Source organism: Oncorhynchus kisutch, linkage group LG18 (assembly GCF_002021735.2).
Source record: "Oncorhynchus kisutch isolate 150728-3 linkage group LG18, Okis_V2, whole genome shotgun sequence".
In the NCBI taxonomy this organism is placed as follows: domain Eukaryota; kingdom Metazoa; phylum Chordata; class Actinopteri; order Salmoniformes; family Salmonidae; genus Oncorhynchus; species Oncorhynchus kisutch.
Window position 1 is genome coordinate 73,924,566 of NC_034191.2, and position 16,753 is coordinate 73,941,318.

The 16,753-nt window shown below is 44.3% G+C and overlaps 2 protein-coding genes across 3 annotated transcripts in view; one reads left to right on the top strand and one right to left on the bottom strand.

Annotated features, from left to right (window-relative positions):
- LOC109909633 (laminin subunit alpha-1) overlaps window positions 1-1,773 on the top strand; it is a 78,051-nt gene extending 76,278 nt beyond the window's left edge. Inside the window, exon 57 of the mRNA XM_031796755.1 lies at window positions 80-1,773. Coding sequence (XP_031652615.1) covers window positions 80-246 — 167 coding nt within the window. The 3' untranslated portion in view covers window positions 247-1,773. The remainder of the gene's footprint in view (window positions 1-79) is intronic.
- The window catches only part of LOC109909805 (rho GTPase-activating protein 18), a 41,043-nt gene continuing 24,697 nt past the window's right edge, over window positions 408-16,753 (bottom strand). For both annotated transcript variants that reach the window (XM_020508839.2, XM_031796772.1), the window contains 14 exons: window positions 16,229-16,431; window positions 15,788-16,008; window positions 12,978-13,062; window positions 12,444-12,643; window positions 12,028-12,193; window positions 11,747-11,838; window positions 8,850-8,927; window positions 7,056-7,215; window positions 6,639-6,721; window positions 4,605-4,802; window positions 3,984-4,127; window positions 3,653-3,780; window positions 3,471-3,535; window positions 408-3,380 (listed from right to left, as the gene is read on the bottom strand). In XM_020508839.2, the coding sequence (XP_020364428.1) occupies window positions 3,289-3,380; window positions 3,471-3,535; window positions 3,653-3,780; window positions 3,984-4,127; window positions 4,605-4,802; window positions 6,639-6,721; window positions 7,056-7,215; window positions 8,850-8,927; window positions 11,747-11,838; window positions 12,028-12,193; window positions 12,444-12,643; window positions 12,978-13,062; window positions 15,788-16,008; window positions 16,229-16,431 (1,915 nt within the window). In that variant the 3' untranslated portion in view covers window positions 408-3,288. The remainder of the gene's footprint in view (window positions 3,381-3,470; window positions 3,536-3,652; window positions 3,781-3,983; window positions 4,128-4,604; window positions 4,803-6,638; window positions 6,722-7,055; window positions 7,216-8,849; window positions 8,928-11,746; window positions 11,839-12,027; window positions 12,194-12,443; window positions 12,644-12,977; window positions 13,063-15,787; window positions 16,009-16,228; window positions 16,432-16,753) is intronic.

Sequence of the window (16,753 nt, forward strand, 5' to 3'; positions counted from 1 at the left end):
CTGTCACCACTTTGCTTAGACGTTGATCAATTTCAGTGTCACATAAATGAATATATTGACCTCAGTCTTTCTTTTACAGTCGGAGTGAAACAGAACTGCCTGACTTCCAGATCGTCATTCCGTGGTTGTATGCGTAACATCCGCCTGATCAAGGGCCACGTGATCGACATCCTGGACTTCAGTACCGCATTCACCCTCCAAGGAGTGTCTCCACACTCCTGCCCCGCCACAACCTTACCACGATAATACCACAACCATGCCAAACCATATCGAATGCTAGGACCCTAAAAATATAAAGTGACCAATGAAATTACTGTGTACTTGACTCCCCCCAAATGAATTGGACAGTAGAATGTTTTATGTTCTAGAAAATGTATACCTGTTAATAAAATAAGTAAGCCATCTGCATTCTGTCAGTGCAATAGTTTTAAGTCTAGACATACCTGATCTGTTGGCTCCAGTATAGGGCTGCCCACATACCTACGTATTAAACCGGCCATAACACATCAAACCCTTTATCCTTTTGCCATGACTGTCAGTCTGCATTTTCCCCCAGGAGTACTAATCAGAAGAATGTTTGAATGCTATTTCTGAGGAGAAACTGAACTGAAAACTATTTGTTCACAACGCAGCTCAGGCAAGATATGATTCTGAGGTGAGAAGGAAATGTTTTACTTTGCTTTATATTCCATTGTTACTCAGTGTCAGTGATACATTGTGCCACTTGGCCAAAACTGTCAGCAGTGGGCAAATAAACTGGAATCAAATCAAATAAAAACGTGCAAAATTCAGTATTCTATATACAGACAATACACACATTGTAGTAAGTCTATGGTACAAATTCATCTTTCACAGAATTATTTTACACACAATGGCTTTGGAAGGATACATTAAATAATCCTGAGCAGAACGATGTTTTCAATGCATTTTCTACAGGTTCATTTTGGGACCACAGAATACTTGTAACAACAAAAGGCTCATGGCACAGGCAAACACTGAACTACAGTAACAGCATAGTAGAAGTAGAGAGAGGTTGGTTTGACTAATACGTACATGAGCTGCAAGTAAACAGTCGCAAGTTCAAATGCTGCAAGCAGGCTACGATTAGCCTGGTTAGACCAGACTGAATTTACTATGGTTTGAAGTGAAACCAGGTTGGAAGCCAGGCTAGGCTAACACTGCTGGTCGTTCCACAAAGAGTGCCTTTAATATGCTAAGTAGAAATCGAGCACCAATAAGGCATTTTAAAAGCCTGTTATATTAAGTGCCCTTTAATATAGACCACATGAAGAATCCAATAAGTATTTTAATAGTGCCAAAATTCAGCAACTCTGAATGTCAACTCTGACTTCTAGAAAGACTTTAACACCCTTAACCCCAAAATGTCTCCCAGGTTTTCACCATCATTGTAGAGTCCTAGTTGTTTTATTTCTCTGAAAAAGTTATTTCTGAAAAAGTCATTTAACGTGATGAGTGATTCATTTACGTCTGTCCCTCATTTTAAGGTCAACCCTGTTACCCTGAATTCGTTTTAACATGGCGAAACTATTCCTTTATAAATGTATTTTTCAAAAGAAACATTGAACATTTACTAGTCAAACCCATGGTGTAAAAGCAGGTGAGTTGGTTCTACTCTTTCTTTTTTACCATGTTCTGGTGTTTTGTGATGGAAAAGTGCGTGGGGGTCGAACATAACGGAATCTTTCAACAATTAAAGAAAAAAACATTTTGAAGCTTACTTTCAAATTTATCACAACAAGGGGATTTACGGCTGTTTTAAGATTAAATCATCAACCCTGTTACAGTCAGCCATGTTACTTTATTTGGCACTTAATAGGAACTTATTCTTTTATTTTACCTTGATGGGAAAGCTTTTTTTAAATTAAGTTTAACATGTCCTCTTTATGACAGAATATTCAAATTGGGTGAAATCAATATTTTCGACTAAGTTACACTTCTCAAAAGGCACAAAGTTGGTGGAACGACCCAGAACAAAGTGGAGAGAGGTTGGTTGGGCTAATACATACATACATACATACGTACATACATGCCCTGAAAGTAAACATTATTCACAAGTTCAAACACTAAGCAGACAAAGACTAGCCTGGTTAAAACAGACTGAACACTGTGGTTTGAAGTAAAACAAAGTAAAATCAGTTTGGAAGCATGTCAGGCAAACTGCTATGAAGCTCCTTTGTTCATGGCCTTTTCTCTTCTTCATTAGAGGATGTATTGTAAACACTCTCCAGGCATGTAATGCAAGTCCCTTATGTAGACTAGACACAGGATTGGTTGAGTGTGTTAAGTCATACTGTAGTGTGCACATGGTTTTCACATTTACAGTCCATTGGGGTGAGGAGATGTATTAGGAGGGAGAGGTTTAAGTGTTCAACATGCAAACCCAGAAAGCAGAGAAGGTGGGTTTGACAATGGTTGGAATCCTTGTTCAAAGTTTCTGATGTGGGGCTGTGTACTCTGACACAGCTTCCTCTCCTCATCACCTTTCCTTCATGACCACTGACAGGTGAAGGGACTGGATAGGCTTTCACTAAATTATTATCACCTGCCTAGTCCTGATCAGAGACCATGAAAAGGAAGTTGTTTCAACGTTGGAGATGGAAACAATGTCTGTATTCAGTATAAGATCATCCCATCTCCGCTTGTTCCTTCCTATCATGCACATGTTCTGAACCTCCTCACACAATGGTTTTGCAATCAACATGCTGCAATTACAAAATGACATGTAGTATATGTGACAATACTAAAAACAGGATCAATTAGTGGTATAAATATAGAAAATATATGTTAACTGGGTCTTGCATGAAGTGGTAAACATTATTTGATTATCGGACCCATCCTTGTCTGTTACTGTGTCCATGGCCTCTGTAGTGGGTGAACCTTGCTGCGCACATATTTGGCATCAAACAATTCGAATGTCCAGAAATAGTATGTTGTTGGTCACGTGTGTGGCACGTCTTCACAAAGCTGTCCCTCCTCGAAATACTTCCATACAGAACCCGGATTTTCAGAGTACAGTGGTTCCATCCTTTTTTCAGTAATTTGTTTAAAAAAGGTTTAATCCCACAAAACAGGAACATCTGTCCTTCAGCAGGAGAATGTACCTCTCCATAGTCCCTTTTTAAGTGCTGTCTCTCTTTTTAGTGGTCTGTAGTTGGGGATGAAACCTCAATTCAACCAGGCCTCCATGCATGGTCAGTTCACCAGGATGACCTCAAGAGAGCAGTGGTTCAGTCTGCATGTGCTCTGTGTTGAGTGATTCCTCAGTTCTCATGTGGTTGTGGGTTTTAAGACCCATTCGCAGTGGGGATTCACGTGGTACACGTCTAGAAGGTGAGTCTCAGGGTCCAAGCTGCGTTCACCTGGAGGAGAGAGAAACCTTCTTTAGTTCGATAAAAGACAGATAAATCAGAATCTGTGTTTGGAAGAGTCCGTCATTTAATGGTACGTACCTATGTTTCCTCCGACCTCAAACAAATACTGACGTGGCCTCCGGCTAGTGTTTCTGGTGCCACGACTAAGAGAGAAAAGAGAATGATTTGAATAAACCCAGACATCCCTATAGTATGCATGAGCAAAAAACAACAGAGGTACTGTATGGGACAGAAAATCGTAATCCTCGTCCCCCACTGACCCGTTCTCGTAATCGAAGCGCGCCATAACGTCTTTGGCCTTGGTCTCGTTGTCAAGCTGGATCGCCATGGAGATCTTGGCGTGTAGTGGGGCGTGAACCCTGATGACCCCTTGTCGGAGGTCAGTGAGCTGTGGACCAAGATAAGATAATTCAAGTCCCATTACAAGACTGCATCTCATTCTGAAAGGTACTAGCGACCTCATCCAATTAAGTTCTGTCAGGAGCAAACATACACCCAATAACTTATGATATGGTTGTCTAGTCAAACTAACATTGAGAATACATCTGAATTGTTTTTGGGTAAAAGTACTATACAGTCAGTAATCATTACTTCGCTCCTCTCAGTCTTCTCTCGTTCAGTGGTCTTCCTCCTCATCAGTAGCAGCTTCCTCTTGGTCTTCTCTGAGCTGGGCGGCTTCTTGCTGGCACCAGCCTCATTTAACTTCCGCACGTGGGAGATGAGAAAGCAGGGCACCTGAGGAGAGAACAATAGACCTGTTAATCTCCCTGCCCAGAGGCTTAAGCGTTGGGGCTATACAGGCTATATGCTTTCTAATAAGCCAGGCATCAGTCACAAGATTTGGGTCAAGCTGCTCTTTGAGTTTCACACAAAGTGACCAGATCACTTTCCTTGAGGGGTTTTGAGACAGGCTAAATGAACCTGTCTACTAGCCTGGCATAACAACTGATTTCCAGTAAAACAACGATGAGCGCAGTATTCTTTGATTTAACCAGGCTATTAGGAGATATAAAAAATAAAACTAATAAAAACCTTATTGAATTACTGGAAGTCGTAAAATTTCAAAATGCGACACTGGAACAGTTTGGGAAGTTTAGATGTAATTTATTAACCAGTCATTTCAAAATGTACAGCCTCAGTAGATTAACGCCTTATACTTTGACGAGCTAAATTGGGGAGTGTGTGTGTGTGTACACATAGTAGCCAACTCACGGTCCAGAGCAGGTCCTGGTGTGTGATGAGTAGCCGTACGAGGTGGGCCGCCCCTGCTGCGCCCTGCATCTCCTCCTGCTTAGCGTTCTTGCCCCGGTAGGTGAAGAGGTTGGGAGCCACAATCATGGACACGTTCCACAGACCCATCCTGTTCTTCTCCTCATAGGCAACCACCTTCCTCAGGAACTCCAACAGCGCCTGCAGAGAGAGGGGTAAGAGTGGGTGTGTGCGTGTAGTTATTGTGTGTATGTGTCTGTGTGTGTGTGGTGGGTGTGTGTGTGTATGTGTGGGTGTGTATGCGTTTGTGTGCGTTCAGCCTTTGCACTGGCACGTCACTGGGTATATCTGGCCTGCGGATTCAAAATGTGTTGACAAACTAAACACACTGATATCTTATACAACACACTGTCTATGTACACTCAGGAAGAGATGACATCATTGGGTTATCAAACCGGTTCACTCCACACCTTCAAACACCCAGCTCAGGCAAAAAAATTATAATTTGATTTTTTTTAAAAACATCTTGCATCACATCTCCTCTTTCTAAATATTTATTTTAACTCTACTGTATATAACAATATGAATATGTAGATTTGAATAGTGTGTCATCTTTTTATCTCTTGGTATATTTAATATCTTATTTTGTTCAGGTCTATTACTGTTCTGTATACTTTGTCATGTATTTGTTCATTGTATGTGGACCCCAGGAAGAGTAGCTGCTGCATGTACAGTATCTAATGGACCCCAGGAAGAGTAGCTGCTAGATGTACAGTATCTAAGGACCCCAGGAAGAGTAGCTGCTGAATGTACAGTATCTAAGGACCCCAGGAAGAGTAGCTGCTGCATGTACAGTATCTAAGGACCCCAGGAAGAGTAGCTGCTGAATGTACAGTATCTAAGGACCCCAGGAAGAGTAGCTGCTGCATGTACAGTATCTAATGGACCCCAGGAAGAGTAGCTGCTACATGTACAGTATCTAATGGACCCCAGGAAGAGTAGCTGCTGAATGTACAGTATCTAATGGACCCCAGGAAGAGTAGCTGCTGCATGTACAGTATCTAATGGACCCCAGGAAGAGTAGCTGCTGCATGTACATTATCTAAGGACCCCAGGAAGAGTAGCTGCTGAATGTACAGTATCTAATGGACCCCAGGAAGAGTAGCTGCTGAATGTACAGTATCTAATGGACCCCAGGAAGAGTAGCTGCTGAATGTACAGTATCTAATGGACCCCAGGAAGAGTAGCTGCTGCATGTACAGTATCTAATGGACCCCAGGAAGAGTAGCTGCTGCATGTACAGTATCTAATGGACCCCAGGAAGAGTAGCTGCTACATGTACAGTATCTAATGGACCCCAGGAAGAGTAGCTGCTGCATGTACAGTATCTAATGGACCCCAGGAAGAGTAGCTGCTACATGTACAGTATCTAATGGACCCCAGGAAGAGTAGCTGCTGAATGTACAGTATCTAATGGACCCCAGGAAGAGTAGCTGCTGAATGTACAGTATCTAATGGGGAGCCTAATAAACTAAAGCACCCACCTTACTAAGAGTAGAAACCTCATCTAAACTTCAGACAATAACCCCTTCATGGAGCTACATTTAAATATGACTGTTGTTCTTCCGGTTCACTTCACGTGCGCCAAGATGACTCATCATATTTTGCCTCGACTGAGGCTCAAGGGTTCAGCAACACTTGATGATTGTTTACATGTTACGAAACGCTCCTTAGAATGGAATGTCAGTCACTCGTGGTTGTGACGATTGTGATGGCTAATTAGTCATAGGAATGCATCGGAAATGCATAGTTGGACACAGTTGCCCAATTAAAAACAAAACTCTGATATTTTAGGGTTGGGTAGGTTTTGGGTAATGAGGTCATATTTTTGGGTTGTGCGGTCATAGTTCAAAGAGTAGTCTCTCTGTCCATGGTCATGAGTCCTAGAATAGCAACAAAGGCGACGAACCCTGCGCAGAGAGACCAAAAGGTGAATAAAATGTTGACTTGACCTTTAGGGTCATAGGTCATGCTCACCTTGAGTGTGTCTCTGTTGGGCTCAGGTAGCAGCATGATGAGGAGGTGCAGGGCCTGGATCTGCTGTCTGGGAGAGGAGATATCTGAGAAGATACAGAGCGGAAAACACACTAATCTCTCACATACACACACTTAACACTGATAAGAAAGGTTAAGAGTATACTTTAGAGAAAACATGTAAATGAATCATACATATTAATGTTACATGTACTGTAATGAATGTTAACCATGGTGGTATACTGTATGAAGGACGGTAGAATTGGACAGAGTCTCTGCCTACTGGGCAGCTAATGAACCTTCGCTGGGTGTATAAAGGGCTGACCAGTTTGAGGGTGTCTAGTCACATATGTACTGTATCCACTTCATCATAAGAGTGTAGGTAGGCCTGCGTGTGCCTGCGTGCGTGTGCGTACTCACTCTGTGCGGCGGAGAAGGCAGGAGCGTGCTGGAGCGTGAGCAGAGGATAAGGCAGTTCTCTGATGAACATCTTCAGCAGACCAGCTGCGTCATTGTGCCTCACCTGCTCCCAGTCAAACCGGTCCTCATAGAGCTTCTGCTCCAGCTCCTGGCGCAGATGCTGCAATAACCAACAACAAATCAAAATGGCTCCTCCTCTGGTAAAACTCAACTCTATAGGTCACCTGGGTTGACCTGCCATGGCACCTAACAAATCAAAATGGAGGGGGGTTGATCTAATAATGGAGGGATGGTATTCAGACCAGAGGTTAGGGAGAGGTGGAGAGGGTGGTCTCCCGCAGCCTGGGACTGATGCTGGAGGAGTGGAGATGACAATGGGGCGGCAGCGTAGCCTAGTGGTTAGAGCGTTGGACTAGTAACTGAAAGGTTGCAAGTTCAAATCCCCGAGCTGACAAGGTAACAATCTGTCGTTAGACCAGTTAACCCCCACTGTTCCTAGACCAGTTAACCCCCACTGTTCCTAGACCAGTTAACCCCCACTGTTCCTAGGCAGTCATTGAAAATAAGAATTTGTTCTTAACTGACTTGCCTGGTTAAATAAAGGTTCAAATGTATTTATATTTTTTTTAAATCAGAGTCTACCCCAGTGAAGGCTCACCCTGTCTGGACAGGTTTCATCTGTGGGCCCCTGGGCTGGCTGTGTATCAGGGGCCTCGACTCAGTATGGATCTACTAGTAAAAAATATGTTTTGGTTGAGGAGTGCAAAGCACATGCACGTGCACCCTTTCACACAGAGACATGCTACACACACGTAAGCACATTGATATGCACGCATGTACACACAGTGGTGTAAAGTTAAAATACAACTTAAGTAGTTTTGTATCTGTAGTTTACTAATTATATTTTTGACAACCTGTACTTAATGTAGTTTTTACTCCATACATTTTCCCCTGACACTCAAAAGTACTCGTTATATTTTGACAGGAAAATGGTCCAATTCACAGACTTATCAAGAGAACATCCCTGGTCATCCCTACTGCCTCTGATCTGGAGAACTCTAAACACAAATGCTTTGTTTGTAAATGATGTCTGAGTGTTGGGGTGTGCCCCTGGCTATCTGTAAATGATGTCTGAGTGTTGGGGTGTGACCCTGGCTATCCGTCAATATAAAGAAAACAAGAACATTGTGTGGTCTGGTTTGCTTAATATAAGGAAGTTGAAATTATTTATACTTTTACTTTTGATACTTAAGTATACATAAAACCAAATACTTTTTGACATTTACTCAAGTAGTATTTTACTGGGTGACTTTCACTTTTACTTGAGTCATTTGCTATTAAAAAGGTATGTTTACTTTTACTCAAGTATGACAATTGGGTACTTTTTCAACCACTGTGTACACACACACACACACACCTTCACCAATCTCCCCAACATAGAATGACTGCATGAGAGAGAAGGAATGTGGGAATGATAAGGGGAGAGATCAGTGTAGGGAGGAGGGACACTGCCTTGTGTTTTAGATAGCAGAAATAGGTCAGTCATTAACATGGTTTATGAGCATGATGTCATTTCCTGCCAAAACAACCATTCTTCTAGGCCACTGAAAAGGAATCTGTCCTTTACAACATTAATGTGGATACCATAAACCTCTACACTGGGCTCATACAAGAAAGAGTCAATTACAAAATGTTTGGATTTGTTGCTGTCTTTCCCTTCTGTGAAATGTTTTTACAATGTGTCACAGAGCTATGATTGGTGGTGGACAGCTATAGTGTGTGTGTGTGTCTTACCTTTACTCTGGAGGCAGACCCTGGTACTCTGAGAATCCCCTCAGTCTGTAGTCCTGTCTGCTCCAGCTTGGACAAGAGCTGCAAACACACAAACGTACACGTTTTATGAACCAGAAATGTAATAAGCCAAGAGGGACATTCCTATGTGAACCTGACTCATCTGTAAACAAAACCAACCTAACGTGACTGCATTTGTTTCATCTTCCGGTTTTCACAGCCAAAGCATTGTTGGTAACATACAGAACAACTTAGAGCCGTCAGACCCTAATGGGAAGTTATTTTTTGTGACAGGGAAGTTTTCAAACCACAAAAAAACAAAACAGCATTCAATTCATATTGACAACTAGTGATAAAAGCGTCCACAGATTAAGTCTCTGGCCCTTGATGTGTTTGTTTTCCATTTCCCTACTGAACAAGACTCATGTCTGGGTTGGCGACTTCAGTCGTTTTGCCTCTACATTCCAGGAGTGGAAAGATGTGCCTAAGTCAGCGCCCTGAGATAACGCTATCAGAACCCTCCGTCTCTCACACAAGTGGTAAACTCCAAAACAAAGGGACAACCCTCCTGTTTCCTGCCTCTTACTGGGGACTGAAGAGATACTTTTTAAGGGGAATATTGTAACTTCTACCACACAAGTAAACTGTGTGGTAATAACCACCTGTTTACTAGATCAAACAAAATCCTAATCCTGAAGTAACCTCCTCCATCAAGTCATCCAGCAAAAACCCATTTCCAGGTCAGCAAAAATATATAGCAACACTGACATAGCAGTGAAATAACCGTTGCACTTCAAACGAAAAAAAGTCCTATAATTCCCTTTCGGAAGCTGCTGTTATCTACCAAATCGTTTAAACACCACCTTGATACCCCATACTCTAGTCCTATACACGCCCTGTGAGACTAGACAGTCAATGTGACAAGAGTATTTAAGGCTAATTCTGGTTGGACAGGAATGACTGCTGCGAACAGGATACCATATGGCATCCTGGCAATGCCAAGGTTCGGGTCATCCCCCTAACTGGCTGACTGAATGGCAGCTGCTAAGACTAAAACAGTAAGACATTTTCTTCAGAAACAGCTTCTTATTTACTGTCCCACCTACACTACCGTTCAAAAGTTTGAGGTCACTTAGAAATGTCGTTTTTGAAAGAATCACATTTCTCTGTCCATTTAAAATAGCATCAAATTGATCAGAAATACTGTGTAGACATGGTTCATGTTGTTAATTACTATTGTAATTGGAAACGGCTGAATTTTAAAAGAATATCTACATAGGCATATAGAGGACCATTATCAGCAACCATCACTCCTGTATTCCAATGGCACGTTGTGTGTTAGCTAATCCAAGTTTCTTTTGTTTTTTTAAAGGCTAATTGATCATTAGAAACCCCTTTTGCAACTGTTGTCCTGATTAAAGAAGCAATAAAACAGGCCTTCTTTAGACTAGTTGAGTATCTGGAGCATCAGCATTTGGGGGTTCAATTAAAGCCTCAAAATGGCCAGAAACAAAGTTTTTTTTCTAAAACTTGTCAGTCTATTCTTGTTCTGAGAAATGAAAACTATTCTATGCGAAAAATTGCCAAGAAACTGAAGATCTCGTCCAACGCTGTGTACTACTCCCGTCACAGAACAGGGCATACTGGCTCTAACCAGAATAGAAAGAGTGGGAGGCCCCGGTGCACAACTGAGCAAGAGGACAAGTACATTAGAGTGTCTAGTTTGAGAAACAGATGCTTCACAAGTCCTCAACTGGCAGCTTCATTAAATAGTACCCGCAAAACACCAGTCTCAATGTCAACAGTGAAGAGGTGACTCCGGGATGCTGGCCTTCTAGGCAGAGTTCCTCTGTCCAGTGTCTGTGTTCTTTTGCCCATCTTAATCTTTTATTTTTATTGGCCAGTCTGAGATATGGCTTTTTCTTTGCAACTCTACCTAGAAGGCCAGCATCCCGGAGTCACCTCTTCAAGGTTGACGTTGAGACTAGGGTTTTGCAGGGTACTATTTAATGGAGCTGTGAGGCATCTGTTTCTCAAACTACCAGCCGTTTCTTTAAAAAATCTGCAGTTTCCAGCTACAATAGTCAGTTACAACATTAACAAGGTCTACACTTTATTTCTGATAAATTTGATGCTATTTTAAAATGGACAAAAAAAGTGCTTTTCCTTCAAAAACAAGGACATTTCTATGTGACCCCAAACTTTTAAATGGTAGCGTATATTAAAAAATGACTTATCAGAGCTAACATATTCTATGATAGAAATAGACAATAACTAACATACATCCATAGCTGATTTGACAACACAAATTAATATATAATTCAGTTTATGATTAATCACTTGATATTCCTCCCCCGATCGGTAAGTTTAACAGGAGCATATGGTACATTTCTGACATTTAGTCCCTCCAGAATGTCTTTGTGATAACACGTGAGAAACCAATGCTTAAACAGGCTGCCAAGTGCTGATAGAGAGAAACAGGAGGGGAAATAGGATCTTGGAGAAGGGCAGGCAGTGAGTTGGCTTGTGCTGACACACATTAGGATTAACACAAACTCTCTCTCTCTAAAACACACACACAGGAGAAGATTGGTAGTGTGTTGTATTCAATGGTTCTGAGAAATGGTTGGTTCTGGGAAAGGGTTAGTTCAGTAGGAATATAATGATGGATGTGATGAGGGCCAGTGTACTATGGGTTATCAGAGGGTGGGAGAAGAGCTGAGGGAAGGAGAGAACGAGAGAGAGTAAGATCAAGAGAGAGTAAGGAAATGAGGGAGAGAGATTGTTTAACTGACCCATAGAAGTGCTAAGTAGGAGGCCCCCATAAGTGGCAATGCAGAATAACCCCAAAGTAAAGGACAGCTGAAGCAAATTAATAGAACTAAAAACAGGTACAGTACCTTTCTGAACACAAGAGGAACCTTGGACCCAGGAAACTTCTTTTGGTCATTCTCCAGTAGAGTGGTCAGGGGAACTCCAAATATACCACTGTCTGTGGATCGGGAGGGAAACATTCAAACCAGAGGGACTGTTCATGTAAAAACGTGATGTGCAACACCAGAGTTGTGTTCATTATGGCAAGCATCTGAAAACATCATAGAATGCCTAGTTCCGCCATGTTTACATGTGTTTTCTTCTGTTTGGTGCCCATTGAACATGACCCAGTCAACCAGCCACCCACCTCTGGCCTTGCTACGTGCCGCTCGGTTGCGTTTGAGCTCGATGCCCAGGCCGTCGTAGAAGGTGGTCAGTTCAATCAAAGAGATGTAGCCGATCTTCTTCATGTCCTCACAAGACAGGTCCTGGATGCGGGTGAGGCCCAGTTTAGGCCTGGGCAGCTGAAATGTCTGTACAACACCGAAGACAACACACATTTTACATATTCAAACAGGTTCCTGGAGATTGGCCTAGTGGTTAACACAGCTGCCTCCAGTCCACAAAAAGCCGCCTACGGCAGGAGTTCAAATCCTCGCTCTGCCACTTTCTGTCCTGTACATCCCCTTCAATCTGTCTCTCCCTCTCATTTCCTGCTGTCTAAATAACTGTTGTTTTAAGTTCCATTTCTCTTTAAACAAAAAGGTCAGAGGTGAGACTCACTGGCAGGTCATGGTCATCTCTGCGGATGCGTTGGCAGTCCTGGCAGTCCCCCTGGCGGCCCCTGTGGTGGGCAGTGGTGCCCTCGGAGTAGGGCACCTCGAAAGACAGGGAGTCAGAGGTGTCCTGAGGTGGTGGGCAGGGAGGGCACTCTGAAACACGTCTCTCTGTGCTCTGGGAGAAGCTGGGACACGCAGGCCTCACTGGAACACACACACACACACACACGTCTCAATGATGGCTACATCACCAGTATATTCCCCCTTATGCACAGACATCAGTCCAACCAATCAGATGGGAATGATACAAGTCAAATCAAATTTTATTTGTCACATACACATGGTTAGCAGATGTTAATGCGAGTGTAGCGAAATGTGTTTCTCACATTGAAACGATCATGGTGACAGAATTAGGCTCAAATACCATGGAAATGACAATCATTCAACCCAATGGAGGGGTTCCTTCACAGTGGGTAACCACAGCCAACCACATCAAACCAAACAATAAACGGTGGTAACATATTGAGAGACGACTCACCTCTAGAAGACGTCCGGTGGACGCATCTGGAAGGCATGTCTCCATTGGGTGACTTGGGGGGGACAGGGGGTATGGGATCAACTGGCTAAAAGGAGAGGAGACATATGTGATCATTTATTCTCATTCAACGTGTGGCGACACATGGTCCTTCAGCATTCAACTATGGTGAAAGGATTTAGGAGTCCTTTCTGTGAACCGAATGAACACCAGCAGTATCAGACACAGTAACAGATGTCAGAACAGCGATGTGCTAGTTTCATTCCTGTGAATTGACTTCCATATTACGGCTGCGCAGATACATTTGCTGACACGGGGAGAGAGGAAAGTGGATATCAACGGAACAAAGGAGGTTTCAACAGGAGCCAGCTGTTTTGTTCTGTTGTATACATACAAGTCAGTGAAAAGAGCATGGTCAACGGTTACGCACAACGCTGCCAGAATCGACTGGAGCCAAACCACATCGTCAGCAGCACCGCGATAGAGAAATACAGCCTAGAAACTATAGGTTACATGTACCCACATATCCATTGCACAGACAGAGAGCTTGAGTCCATAATATATCCAGGTAAATACTCACGGTATGCCTAAATACACAATGGTACATATACGTCATGGTATACTTGTACTGCAATGTTGAGGGAACTAGCACACAAGCATTTCTCTGCACCTTTTATGCCAGCTGTAAACTGTGTACGTGACAAATACAATGTCATGTTAAGCAATTAAAATAACTACATGCTTTTTCTTTTCAACGATGTCCTTTTACAATCCACCAACCAAACACAAAAAAAGGAGTTACCACCATCTTTCACTATTAGATGACAAAAGGGCTATGGTCTAATTTTTCCTCACCCAGACTGAATGGACGTTTTTATGCTTCTAGATTGGTTTACGGCCCAGACTCAATGCCCTGGACACCTTAATCCATTTCCCTAATCATACTAAAACAAACAGTTGTCTGTGGAGCCTGCCAGTAGCCTGCCACTAGGCTATGGAGCCTGCCAGTAGCCTGCCACTAGGCTATGGGGCCTGCCAGTAGCCTGCCACTAGGCTATGGGGCCTGCCAGTAGCCTGCCACTAGGCTATGGGGCCTGCCAGTAGCCTGCCACTAGGCTATGGGGCCTGCCAGTAGCCTGCCACTAGGCTATGGGGCCTGCCAGTAGCCTGCCACTAGGCTGTGGGGCCTGCCAGTAGCCTGCCACTAGGCTGTGGGGCCTGCCAGTAGCCTGCCACTAGGCTGTGGGGCCTGCCAGTAGCCTGCCACTAGGCTGTGGGGCCTGCCAGTAGCCTGCCACTAGGCTGTGGAGCCTGCCAGTAGCCTGCCACTAGGCTGTGGGGCCTGCCAGTAGCCTGCCACTAGGCTGTGGGGCCTGCCAGTAGCCTGCCACTAGGCTGTGGGGCCTGCCAGTAGCCTGCCACTAGGCTGTGGAGCCTGCCAGTAGCCTGCCACTAGGCTGTGGAGCCTGCCAGTAGCCTGCCACTAGGCTGTGGAGCCTGCCAGTAGCCTGCCACTAGGCTATGGGGCCTGCCAGTAGCCTGCCACTAGGCTATGGGGCCTGCCAGTAGCCTGCCACTAGCCTGCCAGTAGCCTGCCAGTAAACGATGGGGCCTGCCAGTAGCCTGCACTAGGCTATGGGGCCTGCCACTAGTCTGTGGGGCCTGCCAGTAAACGATGGGGCCTGCCAGTAGACTGAGGCCTTAAGTAGAGTGAAGGCTTTCTCGGTGTCCCGGACTGAGTGGTGTGACTCATAATCCTGTGCTCCCTTCCACATCTGACTCACCCTAGAGGCTCCTGCCATCACCACACAGCAGTGCTGACAGAGGCACTCGTGGCACTCTTTGGTGGGGGGTGTTATTGGTCCTATCACCCCTCCCATTCATTCATGCTGTAAATATCTCAATCTCTTTCAACACTTCATAGCCACACAATAGCCTTGGGAGGGCTAGTCTTAGTCATATCAGCTAGCTAGATACTGAGGTGCAGTCTGCATACTTGCCTCAACTTCCCTTGATAGACAACTGCAAAGACACCACTAGGCCGAACACAATCTGTGGGCTTGCTACCTGATATACGACCAACCCTTCTACAGAATTACAATGCTGCTGTGCTATAGGATGCCATTTGATCTCAGCAGTGCATGCATTACACCACCATCTGAAAACAGTATGGGACTTCCCTGTTGCCCTTCTCATGTAAAACTTTCTTCACATTCCAGCTCCCAGCCAGTCAGTGGGGCAATTCTATTTCTGGAGAAAGAGGGGACAGCTGCCCACACCAGCTGAGAGCTGCATTATAGGGCTAAGCAAGAGCTCATCGTGTTTCCACCATCCAACACCGCTCCTCTAACAATGGCCCGTGCCAAAGCCATGTATTATGCCTATAATGGTTCTGGCCCATACCAATGCTGGGGTGGGGGGTGGGGGTGACATCCTGAGTATCTGAAGCATGTCTACTGGACTCCTCTCCTTACTCTATTCCATCTCTGACACACAGGATTAGGATACATACTGAGATTACAGAGGCTTGTCTGGCTCTGCCAGAGGATCAGTATGCCAGATGAGATGGTTATATCCAGATGAACTGAGGGTCAGAGGTACCAGTTATAGCCGACAAAGGGCCAGACATGAGACAGATTTCATGTCAACTCGTTTCATTTTAGGATTTCAATGGGAAATATACAGACTCCAACTACATAAACTCAATTGCTGAATGCTTAACCCAAAGCACCCTCGCCGTAGACGTATATTTAAATAAATGGATCATAAACAACAAAGTGTTCCCTTTATCTCTTTGAAGCCATCTGTCTCACCAATTTGTCTGGCGTGGAGAAGATGTCTCGGACGTGTCTAGTCGGCTGCTTGCTCCTCTTCCTCACGGTCAGGGTGTAATTATCCACACGCTTCTTCACCATGGCTGCCTGCGAGCGCGTTAGCGTGGAGAGCAGCGCCTCCGCAGGCCCCTCCCCCAACGCCCCCGACATCAGCGTGGAAAGACCCGCATCCTGCAGCCACGCCTCCTCAAGCTCCACCTCTGGAATGCAGAAGAGTCAGAGATAAATCGGTATCCATAGCATTTATCAGAATCTAAATGTGTATATTCATCTATGCGAAGGACATCAAAAGAGCACATCCAGTGTTGGTGTCCATTCCATTTAATATTAATGGAATTTAACTAGAACTGAGCCCAACTCAACACACCCTAGGTCTATAAATGGCTAAAAGCACCATTTCCTCTTAAGTATGTAGCCTACCGTCCATACTGCCCCTCTCCAGCAAGTCCTCGTGGCCCCGCTGGCCATCTTCCTCGATGTTCTTCACTTCGCTCCAGTAGTCCTCCATGGAGTCCTGGGAGTCCCGTGATGCCGGCCGCTCCGGTGGGCTGGGAGGGGGAGAGGGCCTGGTCCCCCTAGAACTCATCCTGCCTAGTAGGTCTATCCCCTGGTACTGCACCTTCCTGGGGTGGGGAGGGAGGAGGTCAGTAAGTCAATAGGTTGGTATTGGGAGGTGGGGAGGAGATTGTAGGCCGTTTTTGTCATACCAGAATTGGTTTAACTGTGAAAAACATTTCAATTTCAAAATACCAGATTCACACATTGAGCAAAAAATAAAGGCTACGTCAGACATACACTTCTCAAAACCCCTGTACTGTATAAACCATATACACACACCGGATACACCTAGATCAGACACTAGAAACTACACTTCTCAAAACCCCTGTACTGTATAAACCATATACACACCGGATACACCTAGATCAGACACTAGAAACTACACTT